General features: G+C 27.2%; 1 protein-coding gene across 1 annotated transcript; it reads left to right on the forward strand.

Moving 5' to 3' along the window:
* Positions 1 to 19,170: 19,170 nt before the first annotated feature.
* On the forward strand, positions 19,171 to 23,469 carry LOC100214162 (tubulin-specific chaperone cofactor E-like protein). The gene is made up of 4 exons (XM_065794107.1): positions 19,171 to 19,926; positions 20,336 to 20,487; positions 21,699 to 21,880; positions 22,471 to 23,469. The coding sequence occupies exons 1-4, from the start codon at positions 19,833 to 19,835 to the stop codon at positions 23,327 to 23,329; spliced, it is 1,287 nt and encodes a 428-aa protein (XP_065650179.1). The 5' UTR covers positions 19,171 to 19,832; the 3' UTR covers positions 23,330 to 23,469.
* The last annotated feature ends 229 nt before the right edge of the window (positions 23,470 to 23,698 follow it).

A 23,698-nucleotide genomic window follows, 5' to 3' on the forward strand; every position in this document is an offset into this window, starting at 1 on the left:
AATTTTTTTCAGCCAATCGTTATCGCAATAATTTAGATCTTCCTATATTTATGAACGGTGATGTACTCGATGAGTCACCTACTCTTCATCTTCTAGGATTAACTCTTACTTCCAATCTTTCATGGAAACCATATATCAAATCGGTTGCAAAATTAGCATCTGCTAAGGTTGCATCTCTTTATCGAGCTCGCCACTTTCTTACTCTGGATTCTATTCTCTATCTCTATAAATCTCAAATCCGGCCTTGTATGGAATACTGTTGCCATATCTGGGGCGGATCTTCTAATGATGCCCTTTCTCTTTTAGACAAGGTGCAAAAACGCATTGTAAACATAGTTGGACCTGCTCTTGCAGCAAACCTTCAACCATTATCACATCGTCGTAATGTTGCTTCTCTTTCTCTTTTCTACAAATACTATAATGGGCACTGCTCTAAAGAGCTAGCGTCTCTTGTGCCATCTACTAAAATTCATTCTCGTGTTACTCGTCATTCAATTAAGTGTCATCCTTTTTCTGTGACTGTTCCTAAGTGCTCCAAAAACGCTTATTCGTCTAGTTTTTTTCCTCGAACATCAGTTCTTTGGAATTCGTTTCCTTCATCTTGCTTTCCTGATTCATATAATTTGCAATCTTTTAAATCGTCCGTCAATCGTTATCTTGCTCTACAATCTTCATCTTTTCTCTTACAATAACTTCCAACTTTAATTAGTGGCTGCTTGCAGCCTTGTTGGAAGCGAAGATGTTTAAAAAAAAAAAAACAGCCAAAGAAAAAAATTAAAAAAAAGATATTACTATGATTTACTAGAAAAATATAAACATAGTTCAAAATGCGCATGGCAAATTATAAGTCAAATTACAGGAAATAGTAAATTAAAATTATGCATTGTGCCAAACACTATAAAAGTTGATGGCGTATTTTTATATGAACCCAAACAAAAACAAGAGAATTAAATAAATATTTCGTGTCTGTTGGCCCTAATTTAGCTAAAAATATTCCAAATATGATTAATCCAATAAATGATTACAAGTTTCCATTAATCTCTAGTTTAGATAAATTTGAAGTATATTCTTCAGAACTTGAAAGTGCTTTTAAAATGCTTAAAATTAATAAAGCAGTTGGTCCTGATGATATAAATTGTAATATAGTCATAGATTCACACGATACCATAAAACATTCTTTTTAAAGTTTTTAAATGTTCTATAAATCAAGGAATTTTCCCTGATCAATTGAAAATAGCCAAAATAACGCCTATATTTAAAGGAGGTGAACCATCAAATGTCAATAATTATCAACCAATATCTATCCTCTCTGTTTTTTCAAAAATTTTAGACAGAATTTTGTTCAACCAAATATCTAATCATCTTGCTGTTAATAATATACTTTACATAAATCAATACGGTTTTAAAAGAAATAACTCTACTAAACATGCAATAATTCATCTTACTCGTAGTATAACTGATTCATTCGAAAAGTCAGAGTTTACTTTAGGCGTCTTTTTAGACTTATCTAAGGCTTTCGACACAATTGACCATGAAATACTGTTTAAAAAACTTGAACATTATGGTATCACCGGTAATGCTTTAAAACTACTAAAAAGCTATTTAAAACATCGCAAACAATTTGTCTATGTTGACGGATCTTCTTCACAAAATTATCTAAATATAGATTATCTAAATATAACCTGTGGAGTTCCACAGGGATCTATACTAGGGCCCTTATTATTTCTAATTTATGTTAAAGATCTCCATGAAGTCTCAAAATTAACAACTATAATGTTTGCTGATGATACAAACCTATTCCTATCTAATAATGACATCAATAAACTCTTTTCTGAAATGAAAATTGAACTAACAAAAATATCAGACTGGTTTAAGTCAAATAAACTTTCACTCAACATTGATAAAACTAAATGGATTTTCTTTCATCCACGATTTAAAAAACATTTACTTCCAAGGAATATGCCTCTTCTTCATATTGATAATATTCAAATAAAAAGAGTAATTTTCACAAATTTTCTAGGTATCATTGTAGATGAAAATCTATCATGGAAGAATCATATTGGACATTTATCCAACAAAATTGCAAAAAGCATTGGAGTTTTATTTAAAGCAAGAAGCGTTTTAAACAAACATTCATTAACTCAACTATATTACTCTTTTATACACTGTCATATTAATTATGCTAATATTGCATGGGGTAGTACCCATAAAAGTAAATTAAAGCCACATTATTTTCAGCAGAAGCATAAATTTTAAAAATCGTTTTACTCATTCAAGGCCACTCTTATTTAGCATAAATGTTTTTAATATATATCAAGTAAATATTTACAATGTTCTTTGTTTCATGTTTAAATGTAAAACCAACTCATCTCCAGCTTCCTTTTTTGATTTATATTTTTTAAAAGAAATAAAATAAATATTCTTTAAGAAATAATAATTTTATTAAACAAACAAAATTTTAAACAGACTTTGGTAAATTTTGCATTTCTTTTCGTGGAGCTTTTTTATGGAACCAAATAATTTTAAAAAATTTTGATTTTTCTCATGAATGGAATTATTATATGTTTAAAAGAAAACTAAAAAAAGTAATTTTTCTTAATTGAAAATATATTTATACACTTTTAATTATACCCAGCTTTGTCATCACTCATTTACATTTTACTTGTATACAATATTGATTTAAAGTTTATGCGAGAAACTATATTATTTAAATTTTGTTAAAAGTTGCACTGACATTATTCGTACAGTAGTGATTTATTATTTACTTGCTTACTTTAACTTTTATTTTAATTCGTAATATTTGTAAATAATTTGTATAACAAACGGTATATACTTATTATATTGAATTTAATTTTGTAATAAAAGAAAATATATAAAAAGTTAAGAAAATTAAAAAAAAAAAAAAAAATTGATGTACGTGAATGGATGTATCTGCAAATATTGTATGCATGATACTTTTGGAAGTTAACCATCCTTTGACAGTGGTTTAGCATTTTTGTCGGTGGTAGCGTAAACGTAAACGCACCAACATTCGATAAATTCTTCTACACAATCTTTTAGACAACCTTAATGTGCATTTGGATGTACCTAGTGCAGTCACATTCTTATTATTTTCGTTTATTTATTACCTAATTAACAATTAAGATTAGTGTAATTGTAAGATACATTTGAGTAACAAGAATCAGTGATCGTATAGATGCGAGAAGTATTTGTTTATCAAGAATATAATGATATTATTGTTTTCGCTTGAATCATGCGGTTCAGAAGAATTAGTATTTTAATTCAAGCCATAAAGACCATAACTAAAGAAAAGCGTAAAATTTGTATTTATTTATTTTTGTTTTTTCTAAAATCTGAATTAAGTTCAAAGTTCTACAACAGGGGTTCTCGGTGACAAGACCTGTATGGTCTTCTTTGAGTATCCGCGTTCTTTATCTTTATTCTTTGTTTTTTTTTTAAGGATTTCTTTGCATGTAATTTTTCTTATTGATATATTTATAAATATTATATTAAATATTGTAATAAAGAACAAAAAAAAAAAGAAAAAATAAAAAAAAAAAAAGGCCAAAAAAAATCATAAATCATAACGAAGATAATTGACTCAAGCAAAAGAACCAAAAATGTTTTATTAAAACATATGGTTTTCAAATTTAATTGACACAGGGGCGGGTTTTGTCATTCACCAAGGAGGGGGCTAAAAAGGCTTGAAAAAAATAAATAAATAAGGCCCGCATATTCTCATTTATAAGTAACTTTCTTTTTAATTTTTTGTACTATAGTGTAATAATCAATTTCATATACGTATATTTACGTATAATAGCCAATTTCATTTGTCAGTATAATAGTCCAATTCTGTATAATAGTCAATTTACAAAAGAATATTTCTGAAAAAAGTCCCAAGGGGTGGGGGGCTACTACGCCCATGGACACATTCATAATAAAAACTATTAAAAAAAAGTTCAAAAAAGTTCGAGTTCAAACTTTTTAAAATAAGTTCAAATTAGCAGCCCAAAGTACAATAGCACATCTTGAGAACAAGATATGCTATTGTACTGCACATTTTGTTCTCAATTGTTAAAGCTTTCACTAATTATTAGTAGTAGTATTAGTAGATAATTTTATATTATAATACTAACTGTTGTTATAGTATTACAAATAATCCACCCTGTACCATTTTTTTAACGCAGGTAACTAAAATATAGAAATTGAAAAGCAATTATTGAAAGCAAATAAAACCAAAAAAATGAATTATGCATTTTTAAAACAAAAACTTATACAAAATTAAAATAATTTTCAAAACGATCTTAATAAAATCTTGATATCTTTATCTTCATCATCAATATCAAACTTAATGTATTTTTATCGCCTTCTGTCATCAAACTCATTTTGATTTGATGCACGTTTTCCACGATCCAATCAATATGGTGCAAACTTTAAACAGTCTAAATTATATCTTTGTGCATTGTGTCTTTTTATTTAAGAACATCGAGTAACTGCATCTAAATAAAGATATCTTTAAAGTAAGGTACATTTGTACATTTTACAAGTATTAAAATAATTCACATTGTTCACAAGCGAATGTGAACATTAATAAATAACAACTCATTACTGATCCGCGCCTAATTAACTTCATTATTGACAAAGATATCAACTTTTTTGGATAAAGATATATTACACATCAACATCATACATCAACGCATATACACACACATAACACAAACCTTGGAGGTTATATATCTGCATATATATATATATATATATATATATATATATATATATATTTATATATATATATATATATATATATATATATATATATATATATATATATATATATATATATATATATATATATATATATATATATATATATATATATATATAATTAGTAAAAAACACTTATCTAACTTTTATCTTCGACTTGAAGTTTCACCATTGCTGGATCATCAGGAAGAGTTACTAAATCTCAAAAAAAATTCGATTTATAGAAAAAAATATTTTACAGGAAGTTATAAATTATTATAAAAAATTTTAATTACTATATTTTTTTGTTAACGGGAAGTTACAGAAAGTAGTTATGAAATAATTTTCTTTGGAATGGGGATAGTTTAATTTGGTCATTTGTTTTTATAATTTTTTAAGAGGTATTTATTTTCGTGCCTACATTTAGAAATTAATTCAGATTTTTTATTTAATAAATTTTCTTGATTTAAATGAGTAATTATCAAGTTAAATGAGTAAAAAATAAATATATATATATATATATGTAGATATATATATATATGTAGATATAAATGTATATATATATCTACATGTATTATATATATATACATATATATATAAATATATATATATATATCTACATAAATATATATATATATATATATATATATGTAGATATAAATATATATGATTACACACACACACACACACACACACACACACACACACATATATATATATATATATATATATATATATATATATATATATATATATATATATATATATATATATATATATATATATATATATATATATATATATATATATATATATATATATATATATATATATATATAAGTATGTATATATAAATATATATATATGTATATATACACATATATACACACACGTTTATATATATATATATATACGTATATATAAATACAGTTGAACACAAATAACTTGACCTCTTACAGTTAAAGATAACAAACGTTATATATATATATATATATATATATATATATATATATATATATATATATATATATATATATATATATATATAAATTTGTTTATATATTTTTTATAAAAATTTGTAAACAAAATTTTATAAAAACGAATTGCGTGCCGAATTAAAGTTAAGCTATTATAGAATTTTTTTTTTTCCCAAAAATTTACAAAACTATCCGGTTTTCAACTTAGGGAATTATATTTTAAGTCCATAAATTACGTACGCAAACTTTCACAATTAACAAAACAAAAAAGATGTAAAGTTTTCCCTCGCAGAGTCTTAATTTAAATAAAAAATGAAAGTAGCGAAGTAGTTTAATGAAAATCGCCGCGTAAAAGAGCCTAATATCTCCTACTGCTTTTTAAATATATTTTGTGTTGCGTAATTTAAGGACAATCCCTAACTACAACCATGGAAGTATAAAACGGATGGAAGTTCCTCAAGCCGCAAACATCAGAGCAATTTCAAGTCGTCTCAGGAGTATGCTTGTATCCGACAATAAAAAAAACGAGTTTCACTGGACAAAAACCAACAAAAATTCCTTGAAATGGTTTTTATTAAAACGTTTGAAAAAATTATTTAAGGGTACGCCACTAAGTCTTAACTTGAGTTTCTTAAACGGGATCCCAGGGATAAAAGTGGCAGCAGGATTTCCCGGGATATCACTCTTATATCCGGGAACATAATTTTTTTTAAATTTTACATATGATAACTGTTTGAACTAATATGATAACTTACATATGATAACTGTTCGACCAAAAATAAGAAAAATATTATTGCATTTAGTTGTGTTTTATGTGTTCATATCTTATATTAAAACCTTACACAACAAGAAATGTTATTGAAACTATCTTAAACTATCTAACTAAAGGAAAGCATTGCAATTTGCAATGCGATGTTTTTTTTTTCTCATTATTATAAAATTTGAGTAAAAATTAAAAAAGATTTCTTGCGACAACAACAGTTTGATTTTTAAACTTCTAAATTATTGAAAAGTTATTATATTGAATTATCTGTATTGAATTATTGAAATATTTAATAATTTTTGTATTTAAAAAACGGCAAACAAAGACATATAAAGTCATACGTAAGATAACATACATATGTAAGAAATATTTGTAACTTTACTTTGAGTTGTTTTACGATTCAATTTAGTTATACCGTGTCAATTGTAAATGGATCGAAAGCATGGCATTATTTTTGTAAAGAAAAATCTGGTGAATCTACAATTTGCAAAAAGTGCAATGTAAAGATAATGTGCAAAGGATTTTCGACAAGTGGGCTCCTTCGTCATTTAAAAAACGTACATAAAGATTTGAATTTAAATACAAAGCGTCTACATGAAGATACTGATTCAGAAATTAAAGTTGTTTAAAAGAAAATCTCATTGTTTGTTAAACAGCAGACTATCGAGGAAATTGTCTCAAAGCTAGCAACGGTGGATGGCTTCTCAATAAATGCCATAACAAAAAGTGGATTCATTAGAAAATCATTGTCTGAAAAAGGCACGTTATTACCAAAAAATCCCTCCCATGGTATGAGTATGATAAAAAAAAAACCAATATGATTTAGCTAAACAAACTGTGGTTTTAGAGATAACAAAAGAAATATCAGCGGGTTGCGATTTTCTTTATCGTTAGACGAATAGACGTCTTTAAAAAATCGACCTGGGATTGACTCCGATAGCTGGATCACTTTCTGCAGAAAATATTGTTGATCTGGTTGAAAATAAACTGTCAGATTTAAATTTATCAATTGAAAAGCATATCTCTGCTAGTGTCATTGACGGAGCATCCGTAATGAAAAAAGTTGGACGGCTAAGTGGTATTGAATATCAGCTGTGTTATGTCCGCGGACTTCATTTGGCAGTATGCGATGTTCTTTACAAAAAGTCAGACTCTTCAGCAAAATATATTGAATTTGAATTGAAATTTGAAAGAAGGTGTAATGATATTCATCTTAGACAATTTAATGGAGAAAAAAAATTTGATAGCTAATAAACTGCTTCAATCTGTGTAGCAGAGAATTGAAGAACGTAGAAATGCCAACTTAATTGGGCTACTAAAACTTTTAAACAACCCAATAAGTTATAATCAGGAATCAAATATCAACTCCAAACTACTCTTACCGTCCTAACATGCATTAAAAGCAACAGCAAAAAAAATTTATACCAGGTTGTACAAGGAGGATGCTAGCACTAGTTCATCAAACAATGAAATAATTGAAGTGAGTCGTGATAATGAAAGCATGGTTTCTGACCTGTCAATACCTCAATCTGTTGCTCCAAATTTATTAGACAAAATCATTTTGACACTTGAACAAAAATTGGATGCAACTATTTGTAATGTCAAACAAGTAGAAAAAGCATCTCACGATTAAAAAAACAATCAATTGATTGTTTATGTTTTTTGAAACAATATTTTATTATATTATTATTATTATTATATTATAGTAACATAGATTAGCGTGCTAAGATAAATTTGTGTCAGAAACCGCTTGTTATTATATTAAAAATTATGCTGGGAAATCCCGGGATAAATAAGTTACACACCGGGAATCCCGGGATGCTAAATTTACAGGAAATGAGAAACCCTAGTTTAAACTATTAGTTATTGTATATACTCAACAAAATGTTTATTAAAACTCGGTAGTTGAATAGAATCACTTTGTTTTAAAAGCATATGTTAGTTTAAGCTTTTTTTCTTGCTTTAAATCTCAACACGACATTTGATTAAAAAGACAGCTAAAATTATTTTTAAAAAATTAAAAAAAAAATGTTTTCTAAATTACTTAATTCTAAAGTTTTATTAGTTGTATATCCATTCATGCTTGTAAAGGTCCATTCATTTAACGTAAAGTTTAAAAAAAAGTTGTTATTTGCCGTTTCGTTATTGCCCATTTTTAACATTTATACTTAAATATTATTGGCGAACCGTCAAAATACTATTTTTTAATTATTATGAACGTACCTGTTTGTGTCAATGTATGAAGATTAGGCGTTTAAGTACAGTCTTGATGTCGTTTTCTTTTTGCTTACAAAGCAAAAGGTTACAATCATAGTCCCGAAACATTTCAATACAGTTGAACTTCCATCTGTTTTATTCTTCCATGCTACAACAGATCGCAGGAATAAATTCTGTTTAATAAATGCAAACTTACACGTAAAAATTTCAGTAAAATTGTAAAAGCAGCTCATAGCTCAAAAATCAATATAGATACCAAAAAGATTGAATACCTTCAGAAAACTAATCCTCAAAAATTTTGGAACAATATTTGAAGAACTAAATCAACTTCAAACACTTTTATTTTCACTACTAATAAAAAATAAGAAAGAAAAGAAGTTGTAGAAGAATTTCGACAAAACTTTAATTCAACTATCAACACTCCCACAATTACTAATAAAAATTACGAGCATCGTCAGTATCCACAACTCACAACTTCTGACATCGAAACTTGTATTATTAAGCTTAAGTAAATAGATCCATGAATCCTGTAAAATTAATGAAGAGCATTTAAATACTCTTTTAACTACGACCTCCTAATATGGCTTTTGTTTTTATAATCATTTCTTTGGATATGATTATATAATTTAATCATATTATGGAGTGGTCCCAGAGTACTTATCAACTTCCATTATTGTTACAATAGTCAAATCTTATAAAAAATTTTTTGATAATCCAGATAACTATTGCGGAATTAGTATCATATCTATTTCGACAAAACTCTTTGAATATATTATCATGCAATAATGTCCAGAAATACCAGATAGCCACTCTCATCAATTTGGTTTCAAGCAAAATAGCTCAACACATCATGCAGAATTCCTTTTGGGTGAAACAATAAAATACTTCAATAATAATAATTAATCAGTATATATCTGTAATTTAGATGCAAATAAGCTCTTCAATAGTTGTATCTGGGACTTTATTTTAACAAAAATTTACCGCAATCAGCAGTTCGTGGACTACAGCTATTACACAGCTCAGGTACTGCTAGTGTATCATTCCTTGGGCATGAATCAAATCAATTCCGTTTGTCTCATTGCGTACAACAAGGGTCCATTTTATTGCCACATTTGTACAATATCTACACTGAAAGTATATTAAATCAAACTATTTCAGATTGCAAAGTTGAAACAACACTAAGTGACATATACACAGGCGTTATTGCTTATGCAGATCCTATAAAGCCTCTTTCTGGACTAAAAGAATAAGTTCATAAAGTTCAACCACAATTCAAAAACCTGAAAAAATAGAGTTGATTATCTCTGGTAAAAGTTCAATTACAAAAAACACAATTTGAATTAACCTCTCTACACCTAAAAATAACCTAAAGAATCTTGGACTCCTTTGGGATAATCAAGACCATATACAAAATATAGCTACTCTTCAAACAGCAAATGTAAACGAAAGCGTCATTCGATTTCAATCAGTCTCCAGAGCTCTTATAAAATCTTGAATTCGTTTTTGTCACTAACTATAGTGCATTTGTTCAAATCTCTGGCTGTACCAAATCTTAGGCTAAGAAATTTGTAACTATAACAATACATTTTTTAAGAAATTAGACGCTGTCGGAAGATCAGCATTAAAATTCCTCTTCAGCATATCAAAGTACAGCAAAAATTATCTACTATTGATGTAGATAATTTTTGCTGTACTTTGATATAAAAATCATCTTTAAAATTGATTTAAATGAATTTAAATTTGATTGAAATTGATTTTTTTTAACAGACTACTGAGCGACATGTTTTCCTGATTTTGACACAAATACCAAAGATTAATAAGGATAACCACTTTATCATCGAAGTAATGCAAATTTTCAACAGATGGAAACTAAATCTCTCCCAGTTTAGATCGTAAAAATATTAATTGTCAAAAGTCCAAATGCTAATGTAGAACATAAAGTAGTGGCAACTCTAATCAAGTCCTTCGAATTCTGGAATATCAAAAAACAAAGAACTATATTTAAAAATTTGATGGAACAATATATATTCCAAAAAAAGTCTAATCTTAACTAAATTTCAGACTAATGGTATAAACTATTAGTTTTATACACTTTGTTTTTTACCTGTAATTTGGGTGATGAAAAGAATAAATAATAATATTAATCCAAAATAATAAATTAAATTAGGATTGCGTGACCCCTTACATTTTTGCTGTTTTTTCAATGGAAGATTAAATAAAAAAGTGACGTAATTTCTAAAAAATAAATACAATTTAAAGAATTGCAAAATATTTGCGATATTTTGATATTTATAAACTATATAAGGTTTATGAATATCAAAATATTGCAAATATTTAGCAGATCAAAATTTGATCTGCTTGTTTGGGTTTTATCACAGGAGGCCGAATAAGTGCAAACTTCATAAGTGCAAACTAGCATTATTATTAAATATAATAATGCTAGATTTTTAGTAATTATCGTAAAATAAACATTAAACAAAACGTTGCGTTAAAATAAAATAACGATAAATAAAAACTAAAAAACATTTTACGCTATATTACAGTGTAATATATCCAAAAGTATACGAAGATTTTTTAATTAATTATTTTAAATAAATTATTTTTTTCCTAACTGGTTTTAGATTTATAAACCTTTTGAATTTAAATCATAAAATAACAGATAATACACGAACAACAAACAAACAAACAAAACAAAAAAAACATTTTTTAAAAATATTTTTAGTATCATAATGTGTCTTTTATATATGGAAAGTTTATTATATCAGATAAAAAACAACGTCATAATGAACAAATTGAACTGTATATAGAATATATATTTAAACCATATTTATAAAGAAATAGACAAACGTGATTACTCCTAATCCAAAGGCTTCAGAAAAATTTTAATTCGTTGTCATTTATTAAAAGCTTTTGCTAAAGTTTGTTTTTAAATTGTTTAATAGAAGAAATAGTTTTTAACTCATTATTTAATAGCATGTTCCATAGTTTAGGACCTCTGTTAGCAATTGAGAACTTAGTAACAGAGTAATAGGTTTTAGGTTGAACATAATTGTTTTCTGAAAATCGTGTTGGGTATAGATGATATGTTTTTTCCAAAAAAGAGTTAAATAAAATAGGTGCTATTTTTTTATTAACTTTGAACATAAAAATAAGAATTTGATAAAGATTTAGTTGAAATACGTTGAGAATATTAAATTTAATGAATAGAGGTTTAGTGTGTGAGAAACGATCTACATTTCCAATAATTCTTAAAGCATGCTTTTGTTTAATTAATAGTTTATTTATTTTAGTTACGTTAGTGCTACACTAGGCAACGTTTGCATAACTTAGGTAGCTATGAATAAATGAAAAATAAATGTATTTTAAACAGGTTTGATTTAATAACTGCTTAGCTTTGTAAAGTAGACCAATATTTTTCGAAATTTTATTTTGAATTATATTTATGTGCTCCTTCCAACTCACATTTTCATCAATAACAACACCAAGAAATAACAATGAACGCTCTCTTATTATACAAGAGTTATTTACAATTAAAATTGGAAGATTTAATGGGATGAGTCTCTTTTCATGAAGACGATGGAAGAAAGTATATTTTGTTTTTTTTATGTTTATGGATAATTTATTTGCTATAAACCATTCACTTAGTTTTGCAAGCTCTTTGTTTACTGTTTCAAATAAAGAATTAATATCCTTATCAGAATAAAATAAGTTGGTGTCGTCTGCAAATAGGATTGAATTTAAGATACTTGAAAGTTTATTTAAGTCATTTATATAAATGAGGAATAAAAGGGGCCCTAAAATTGATCCTTGTGGGATGCCGCAGGAAATTGTCGCTAAATCCGTTTTACTATCATTAAACGAGATGTACTGTTTCCTGTTTGCTAGATAACTTTTAAACCATGCTAAAATAAAACTTATGATACCATAATTTTTAAGTTTGTGCAGGAGAATATTATGATCCACCGTATCAAAAGCCTTACTTAGATCAATAAAGACGCCTAAAGTAAATTTGTTTTCATCAAAAGCTTTAAATATTTCGTGTACTAGATGAATGATTGCATGATCAGTTGAATGGCCAGATTTGAACCCAAATTGTTTATCGCATAATATAGCATAAGTGCGAAGCATTGCAAAAATTGGCGCAAGATCGAACTAGCATAAATGCGAATTGGCAAAAGTGCGCCAAATAAAATTGTGAAAACTAACATAAGTGCGAAATGGCATTTTGCACTTATGCTAATGTTTACAAATTCGTTTGGCGCACTTATCCCAGTTCGCACTTGTGCCAGTTTTTGCAATTGCTTCGAACTTATGCTTGTTTGCACTTACGCCAGATCGCATTTATGCCATTCGCACTTATGTCAATTCGCACTTATAAAACTCGCACTTATTCAGTTACCATACTATGTGTGACAGTCGGACATTATGTTTAGGCCGTGATTATTGTTGCGACACCGGATCCCAAAGTAAAAATGGCTATTTTTACGACATACGCGTACAACTAATTTTTTCTTAGCAGTACGCGCGTATTTAAACATATGTTATTATTAATTATTTTGACGATTTTATTTAAAACTTTTGTTTAATTTAACTTTATAATTTTTTTTATACAAATTAAATAAATTTATAAACTTTATTTAAATAAATATGAAAATACTTTCCTTTTTTTTAAAGAATACCTGCCCAAAACTAAACCCTCAGTAGATTTATGTACACTCCACAACGCCTATCCCTATTTAAAACAGTCGATGCACGTACACGTACTGTATTCAAGTTGCTGTATATGTCTATTTAAGTTTGTCAATGTATTTACACCACACAGTGCCTATCCCTATTTATATCAGTACACTCCACTGTGACTACATCTAAATCAATCAATTTATGTATGCATAGAATAAGTGCATCACGCTTATTCTATGAAACTTTGAAAGATAAAAATAAATAACAAATATAACTATAAATAAACAACAACAATAGTTAAAAAACATAAAACTTCTTAGAAATAAAACATTAAACAAAACTTTTTTTCGGCGAAACCGTATAACAAGTTTATAAAAAAGTTTACATTAAAAAAAATGTATTTATTTTTTTATTAAATGTCTTTGTTTTTATTTATGCGCTTTAGAATAATACTTAATATAAGTTCATTTGAGGGTCATTTCACTGTAGTTCATTAACTCATTGCAAACGAATTAAAAAATAGATTTCGGCATCATTCTAAATCGAAATAAGACTTTTATCTCTGGATTAAAATGGCCGACGAACCCAGCACAATAGTCAAACTAGCACAGGATTTAAAAAACTTTTTGTTTTTGCTGTATTTTATATTTAACTCCTTTAAAAGTTAAAATAAAAACAAGAAACTTTGACAAACTTTTTACTTATACCAATATAAAATATAAGAAAATATCAATATTCACATCCTGGCTGTCCTATAACCCCCCCTTCCCCCTTCCCCTCCCCCATCCCATCCCCCAATTTTTTATTTATTTAAAGTTTGATAATTGCAAATTTTTAATGGGCCGGATAACCCCTTGAAAATGATAATTATAATTTTTTGCTCCACAATCTCACTAAATAAATTAAAAAATGAAATAAAAAAGTTTGATCAAAATCAGCAAACACTTGACAATGGATTCTTATCTTGTTTCTTCATTTTTAAAGCAAACATGCTTTTTTTTTGCATAATTTAAATTTAAAAATGCTTTTCTATAATGTAATTTAAAGAATTTTTAAAAATTAATATTAATAATTAAAAATAGTTTTTAATTAATCAACTGAAATGATATCATTTGTATCAACTGAAGTCTCAAGATTAAAATCAACAGCAACAGCAACATCATCTTCATCATTCCCATCATGATCACTAGTATTACCAAGCATTATATCAGCAACATTTGCTTCTTTTTCATGGAGTGTGGCATTTGCATACATAAGAACTGAGTCGATTGCTTTATCTTTTGCAAGTCAGTTTCTACGCTTTGAATGTATAAAATCATACAAACTCCATATTCGTTCACTTGCAGCTTGAGAAGTTGGAATGGTAAAGACTATTCATGCAACTTTAGCTAAATTTTGAAATTTACTTGCACCCTCAACACTCCACCAGATATCAGGATCCATTAATTTAACTTGAGCTGCAAAATCTGGAGTTGGATTTGCACATAGTCTCTGAAAAGATCTTATTTCATTTTTTGAAGTTTGACAATTGTAAAATCGTCTTGTTTCAACTATGTACTTTGGAAGTAACTCAAGGACTATAACAAGATTACTTTTACTTGATGGAGGAGACTCAGTATACATATTTCTACCACCATGACTTCGTGAATCAAGAAAGTACGCAAATCCCATGGATGGGGTATGCACAAATTCCCATCAGTGTAAAAGACTGAGTCTTCACTCCGTATTTGCATTAAATTAACAAACGCTAAATAAATTTTAGAAAGTAAACAAGTATCTGAGTTTATCTATTACTTTTGATAATGGTTTCATAACAATAAAATGTTGACAATCTTCTCAAAAAAAATTGTCTTGTATAATATTTACATACTCTGATTTTTTTGTGGATAAAGATATACGCGAAAAGACACCTGAGTTGACTAAATTCAAATGGACTAACTTGTTTTCAAGATTACAAGCAACTAATGTATGATGGCTATACCACCGTGTTAAAACTGCATGTGATAATGCTTGCATTTTTTTAAAATTATTTACTTGTTTAACACATTTTTAAATAATCTGAAATTGATCAACAAGATATGTTTTTTGCTTAACAAATGCTGTCAGTTTTCCAGACTTTTCTAAAACATCCACAAATTCAGGTAGAAATCAAACATCTTTTACTAAAAGATTGATTGTATGGGCTGCACAACCATTACAAAATATTTTTGGAAACTTTTTTCAATAATATCCCATGCAGCTCTCATGTTTGAGGCATCAGTTACATTGCTTGTAACTTTATCAACACCAACCTCAAGAATTACATTTTCTATGCGAGTTGCAATATTAATGCCAGTCAGTTGCTCCTGACCAGTTGGCTCAATTTTGTAAGCAATTGGTTTCATTGTCCTATTTTATATTGAAAAATCAGCTAATGAAAAACGTACTCCTGTATGGAAAAACACCCTTGCATATGATTTATCAATCTTTTCAATGTCATCTTTGTTTATAGTGTCAAAGTACGAATTTAGCATAGTTCTTTTAGCAGATTACCTAGATACTGAATCTTCAGAGACTTGTGAGGCCATATTTTCATTGCTTTTTGTTTCAACTAAAACACTCTGAACTTCTCTTTTTATTTTTTTGAAGCACAATTTAAAATTGTCAGAGGCTTTTTCACATCCCTTTATATGCTGCATCCATCTGAAAGTTGAGCGTGCTGTAATTTGTTTATCACAATATTTGCAATAAATTTTTTTTGTTGAACCTTTCCAAAAAATGCTTGTAAATTTGATTAGCTATCTTAACTATTTTATTTAAATACAATAGTAAACATATGTATAATATTGTTAACAATATTATACATACTAAATATACATACTAAATAAAATACTATGCTTAAAAAATTCTGGTACATAACAAAACTCTCCCAGGACTTCTCTTTATTTGACTTTTCTTTCCAAGTCGTTAAACCTCTCTCCATTTTCTTTCCTTCTTTTTACCTATTATAGTTTTTGTTATTGATATTATTATGATTTTTATATTTTTTATTTTTCATTATTATTAATGATTATCACTATTATATATATAGATAAACATATAGTAAAGTATATTTCTGAGGCACCTCACAGGACAAGGGACCAAGTCTTAGAAATGGAGTTATTAGCATTACTGTATAATAGAAAGAAAAATGATCAAAAGAAAAAATATTTAACTTAATATCTTTATTTTGACCAAGTTATAGCTGTTTGCGTGGGACAACGACTGGAATAGCGTTTTTGAGAAAATTAAAGTTGAAAGTTCGCATAAATTAAAAATGTTATAAATTCAGTTTGATGAAGAAGTTAGTGGTTATTTTTTGTTTTTAAATGCATAATACAGTTTAGATAACGGGTACAAATTTTCACATTAAATAAATTTCAGTAACTCTTTAAAAATAAAAAAATACAAACATAACTGAAAAATCAAAAAGGTACCTCTTAATTAAATACAAAATTTTGTATCTGCTTTTCGTTTGGGGCAAACTGGAACTGTTTTTAGCATTTTATTTATGTCCAATTTTTTTTCAGTAAGAAAATGTGGAGGCTTTCTTTTAACCAGAGGCAAACCCATCGAAAAATTTAGATTGCCAACCGTTTCTTAAACTGTTTTGCAAACATTTGCTGCTCTGACCTAGAAATAAAAAATAATTTAAGATAATTAGTGATGTTTTCATTGTTCAAAGCCTAAATATTAAGTCAAATATATCCGTATTTTAATTCTTGTAATGATGGTAGGTTAAAAAATAAAAAACCTGGGCAAACGTTATACTGTCAACTTGTGGCTTTGGACAAATTAAATCTTTCCCACGTTCTGGGACAAAAATTTGGATGCTATCGTAGAGATACCATTGTCTTTCTGGTGAGAGAAGTTTGTTTTTGAGATGAGTCGGTGTTGTAATCTTTCTGGTGAGAGAAGTTTGTTTTTGAGATGAGTCGGTGTTGTAATACTTCACTTCGCCGAAACTTGCATTTCAAAATCCCAAATCCTACATCTGGAGAAAATTTCGTGTGATCGACAGGCAAAAATATAATAGTTATTTTTTGGTTTAATCCAGCAGCTACTCTCCAAGAGAAATACTGCAATACAATGTTGTTTTTATTTTGCCTTACGCAGTTGTTAGCATGGCAATACAGGTTATCTTTGCATGGCAGTTGTTAGCATGGCAATACAGGGTATCTGATAGAAGATTTATGTTCAGTAAGGTAGCGATGAATCATACTTAAAATATAGTTTGCACCCTTTCCGGTTAATATGTTTTCAGGTATCACATAATTGTGCTGAACACAGACCGATTCATTTGTAATACCAAAAATCCCAACTTTAAACGAAGTTAAAAAATAGGTAGGTCCAGGCTGATCTGGTAAGTTTGGTAGAAAGATTTGCTGTGCATAGTCAAAAGAAATGTGTGAAATTTCATTTTTTTTCACCAGTTTGATACAATCATGATAAACGGAACGCTCTTTCTCAACTAACTTTAGATGTTTTAACATCTCAGTTTACGCTTCTACTTCTAGATTAACCATTTTAGACATTTTTATAGTGTTATTCTGAAACACACTGCATAAGTCCGAGCGCGGACGTTGGATAACAATAAAAGGCAAGGTCATTCTCCAAATCTTTGAGAAAGCTATAATTTGCAGCGAATGCATTCTAGACAATTCACATGCGAATTTATATTTTTCATGTACGCTTTTCTTTGTCTCCCATGACGGAAGAAGCATCATCCGATAATCTCTTACTCCTCGAGTTTTTCCGGGTAGAACTAGTGCATTGTTTTCAGTATAATTCATTATAAATTGAACAACTCCTGTGGCATCTACTTTTGTACAAGTATTTTTGGGTTGTCTTCCAGTATTGCCATGTCTACATGCCATATATATATATATATATATATATATATATATATATATATATATATATATATATATATATATATATATATAAAATAATAATTTTGCTACAATGTTTACAGGGTGGTTGAACTTTGCAGTTTTTTGCTTATAAATAAGTTCTTTTGGTTAGCCCATCTTTTTTTTTTTCATTTGTCTACTGATAGGCCAGTTTTTACTTTTTTTTGAGTGTTTTTTTAACGGTTTTTTATATTACTTGAATAACGAGGGTATATATAACCCCTAGAAATATTGTAATTTATTATAAGAAAGAGGATAAGTTTACATACTATACCAGATGTTTCAACTTAAATAAATCCAAAGAATAAACAAAAAACATGTAAAAAAAAGCAAAAATATTTTTTTAAAAAGGTAAAAAGCAGCACAAACAGGTATAAAAATTTATTTGTATAAAACTCTAACAGTTTAACGAACTGAAACAAAAAGTATTAAAAAATCAAATTAAAAAACACTTTAATTATTTATTCAATAATATATTAAATAAAGTATAGCAATTTAATACATTAAGAAATTTTAATCATTAAACCATCAAGTCATTCTGGAAATATTTCATAAAAAAAAGCATGCAGGTATACTAAATGGTATACTAAGATTCATACTAAATGGTATACTAACATATACCAAATATACGGTAAAGTTAACCGTAAAGTTAGTATACCGTATACTGTAACTAGCGCTCCCTATTTGGGATCCGGTGTCGGAATAATAACCACGGCCTGATTGATTTAAGAGCCAATTCGATTGATGGTGAAACGTCATGATGTTAATTTCTATTCCCGTCTTCAGTGACGTCATTTTAAACATCAAATGACATCATTTTGGAAAATTAATAAAACTGATTACGGAGCAAGTTTTTTTTAAATAAGAAATGCATAAATTTATGAGAAATTAATGAATGATATCGATATGCATTTACATAGTTTCATTTAAATTACGATGCAGGTAATTAAGCTCTTGAATAATGTAATTATAATTGTAATTACATAATTTGAGATTTTATTAGCTGTGTTGTAATGAAAACGTTCAAGAAATGAAGCAACATCCATCTAAAAGAATGAAACGAAGAAAACAAACTTTTAAGATTAACGGAATCTGGAGAAAATTTAAAAGTAAAAAAAAAAAACTGTTAGAAAGTTGCAAAATAGAGGAAAAAATGATTTTAAAATTTATATTATATTTTTTAACTAAAATTAAAGTGAGTGAAGTTCCTTTTTTTTTATTTTTATTATTATTATTATTTTTTTTGATTTTGGTTACATTTAATGTTCTATTGCTTATTAACTCCTTGGCTTTTTTATGTTTGTCTTTTCTTATTTTTTTGTATATTTGGTAAAGTTTTTGGGTTCGTTTTAGATACCACTTCCTTGATTAGTTTGAAATGTTTAAAGTGTCTGACAACCTAGCACAAACATTGGGTGCTAAATTTTTATTTCTAAGATAGACTAAATGAGCAAAAAAAAATCAAAAATTAATCATTTTTTCCTCATAGAGTTGTAACTGTAAATAGATTTAAAAACTAAAATGAATGATTCAGTTGTCACTTTTTGCTCTGCACTTTCTAAAAAATTTGCAGATACAACACAAGAATGTGAGGATATTAAGATTCATATCAGAGGTAAGTAAAATATATATTGACATAACATTAAATATATGCATATATATTTAATGTTATGCTTAAAAGAATAATCAAAGAAAAAATTAGTGTTCCATGCCAAACCCTTGATCGATGTAGCGACACTTCATTGTGACAGTGGGTTATTAGATAGTTGATGTATGTACTGAGGTCCCCAGGAGCAGGCTATTTCAGTTTGACATCCCAGGGTTTATCTAACCATGCTATATATATATATATATATATATATATATATATATATATATATATATATATATATATATATATATATATATATATATATATATATATATATATATATATATATATATATATATAGTTGCTTTTATTCATTTGATATAAATATGTATATACTATTTAATATATCTATGCATTAAAGTTATATTTTTAGTTGATATTTTCCAAGATCATAGCTCACGACTTATTCTTGCATTAGATGGGTGTGGCATAAACTCTCCTGGGGATGAAAATGCAATCAGAAGTGTTTGCCCACGTCTTAAAGATTTGGATCTATCACATAACTTTCTGTCTGAATGGATACATGTAAGTCAATCAATCAGTTGATTAGATTTTCTTTATTTCAAGCTTGCCACATAAAAGAAAAGATGTTTATCATTACCTCAGGTCAGACCAGTGCTGCAGCTCTAGATTTTTCAGACTGTAAAAAGTGCCTTGAAATTCTGGTTGAATTTTATTTTTCATATTAAATATAATAGAGTAAAAAGAAAAGTTAAAAAGTTTTAAAAATTAAAACTTAAAAAGTTTAGTTTTATATTTTTTTAAACATGATTTAACTTTTAAATTTCATTAAAGAAGCAATAAATTGTTATTTTTAAATGAAAGCACTGAACAGTAACAACGTGATTTTTTAGCTGATTTTAACTAAAGTTTTTTTTAATAAAAAAATCACTTTTTTAAGTTTTTTATAAAAGAATCTCTTTTGAAAATTTCTTATATAAGAATTTGGTATTAAAGTTTTCTTATATGAGAATCTTTTTTTAAATCTAATTAGTTGTTTATTCTAATTGACATTAGTGAGTATTTTTCATCTTGGTGACATTGGTTTTATTCTTCTATTTTTCAACTTGTTGAAATAAGTTTTATTCTTCTATTTTTAAATTTGGTGACATTTTTCTTTCAAACTTTTACTAATCAACACTATAAATCATTAGAAATATTAGAAAAAACTATTCTATAGAATTATAAGAAAATATAAGAAAGAATTATACAACATTTAAAATATTAGCAAAGAATTATTCATTATTCTTAAGAATTCATTTTAAAAGGTTTGTACTAGGATTATCTCTTTATGTTAGTTCTACTCATTTTTCTTATATTTTTAACATTATTTATTTAAATCTCTATTTACTTTAATTACAAATATAAAATAGATTAATAAAAATATTAATGGAGTTTAACTCAGTGGTGGGTGCAATTTTATGGTTTTTAAAACTTCAAGACATTGAGCAAAAAATTTGATAAAATAAATTGAAAATTTTTGATGAAATAAATTTAGCTGAGAATATTTTTCTTTTAGTGAGAATTATAAAAAAAGATGTCTGGGTATTTTTTTATTCTAAGTCTGCAATCAATTCAATTTTTGCTAAGCATTTTTATTTGACATATGTATAAACACAAATGTTTGAAGTTTGCTTCACATATGGGAGTTACCTCAATCACTCAAATACCAAAAATGCTGCATCTTCCACTAGTTTAACTTTAGTTAAAATAATTTTAATTTTTTATTTTTTTAGGTCATACAAATTATCAGCCAACTTCAAAGTTTAAAATTTCTAAACCTCTCTCATAATCCTTTATACCTTTCTCAATCATTAGGCGAGGTACACAATAAGCATAACACTCTGCAAAGTTTAGTTCTTAACAATACTAAAATTAACTTTGATGCATTATGTAAGATATTGGAAATATGTCCCTGGTATGTTATCTATTTGTAAAATTTATTTCCTTGATGTTAATTATATATTTTTTATATTTAGCATATGTGTTTGTGTTTGTTTGTTTTTTTAATTTAAAAAACTACACAGAGTAAAAATTTTAACTGCTTTATTTTTTAAATAAGACTGTTTTTAATTTCATTTAATTCTTTTTTTTTAATATTAGTTTGTGTCTTTATATTTTAAAAATTTTTTCATTTATTTTTTAAACTAATAACACTAAGCCAAATAATTGAGCACTAAGCTGAATAATTAAGCAGTATATTTCAATTTTTTTGATACTTATATTTTTACAATATCCTCTATTAATTATTTTTTCTTATTTTGCTCAGTGAATAACTTGAAATCTTAATTTTTTTAAAATAACTTGAAATCTTAATTTTTTTGAATAACTTGAAATCTTAATTTTTTTAAAAATGATTTATTTAAATAACTAAATTTTTTTTTTAAAAGTGTAAATTAACTAAAAAGTCATTTTAGTAGATATAATGCGTGTAATTGTTTTAGAAAAGTTTTTTTTTACTGTCTATTTATATATATTCTTTTAATTTTTCAAGTTTTAAATTTTCAGTCTAGAAGAACTTCATCTCAGCTTAAATGAATATGAAACAGTCCCGATTATTGACCAGCAGTTTAAAAATATCAAATCTTTACATTTTTCAAGTAATAATATCAAGTCATGGTATCATGTGCAAAATCTTGCTCATATTTTCACATCTTTAACAAAACTAATTTTATCAGAAAATGATATTGACTCAGTTTCTAGTGTTGGAGATGAATTTCCATATCTTGAGTATTTAAGTCTGTCAAACACTCAGATAAATGATTGGAATTCACTTGATAATCTTCGCACGTTTTCAAAACTTAAAGAAATTCGACTTAATAGTATTCCACTTCTGAATGGTTTTAAAAAAGAGAAAGAACGTGTTTTTTTGCTAATGAACTGGTTACCTCATGTTTTCAAAATAAACGGCAGCATACTTAATGAATCAGAACGTGATGATGCAGAAAGATACTTTATTAGGTACTACAAAGATAAGGTAGAAAAACCTTCAAGGTATCATGAGATAGTTAAGTTGCGCGGTGATCTCTGTGATCTTGCGGATGTCAAATTGGGAAAAAGGGACATTGTTTCTCTTTTAATTACTGGTGATGTGGAGCAAAGTTTTGAAGTAGAGTTTGACACATTAACTCTAACTAGAGATGTTTATAAAACTGTTTCTCAGATATGTAATTTAAACCTAAAACAATTTCGTTTATTGCTAAAAGAAAAAGAAAATAATAAAATTTATGATTCTGATAAAAAATATGAGTACATGTCTATTCCAAATGTTACTGTTATGTTTCCAAGAGAAGGAAGATATTTATATATGTATCATCCGAAAAATGGCGATGAAATTGAACTGCAACGGTTAGACTTTGAAAATTGAAAAGTTCAAAAATATTGTGTTTTCTTTTGAAATCTTTTTTTTCTAAACTTTATATTAATATATAAATTTATTTTCATGTAAATATTTTTGCAACTGCTCTTTAATATTTTCGTGTTTTTTAATAAAGATGGCATTAGTCATCTCTCTCTTTCTCTCTGTATTCAAGATAGTCTCTCTAGGTAATCTCTCTCGGAAGTCGCTAGATAGTCTAGTTGTAGTGTAGCCTAGTTGTAAACTTAATGTGTTAACATTACTATATATTTATGGTTCACACACGCGCGCTGACACTTTTTGTTTAAAAGTTATTACGCCTCTAAACTCAGTATTTTGAAAGTAATATAAATAAGCATTTCGCAATTAAATGTCACC

Source organism: Hydra vulgaris, chromosome 03 (assembly GCF_038396675.1).
Source record: "Hydra vulgaris chromosome 03, alternate assembly HydraT2T_AEP".
In the NCBI taxonomy this organism is placed as follows: Eukaryota; Metazoa; Cnidaria; class Hydrozoa; order Anthoathecata; family Hydridae; genus Hydra; species Hydra vulgaris.

Excerpts from the sequence above, each read along its gene's own strand:
- LOC100214162 (XM_065794107.1), top strand. The coding sequence starts at position 19,833 with ATGAATGATTCAGTTGTCACTTTTTGCTCTGCACTTTCTAAAAAATTT. Across the intron at positions 19,927-20,335 it reads TATTAAGATTCATATCAGAG|TTGATATTTTCCAAGATCAT; the intron begins GTAAGTAAAATA and ends TTATATTTTTAG. Across the intron at positions 20,488-21,698 it reads TTCTGTCTGAATGGATACAT|GTCATACAAATTATCAGCCA; the intron begins GTAAGTCAATCA and ends TTATTTTTTTAG.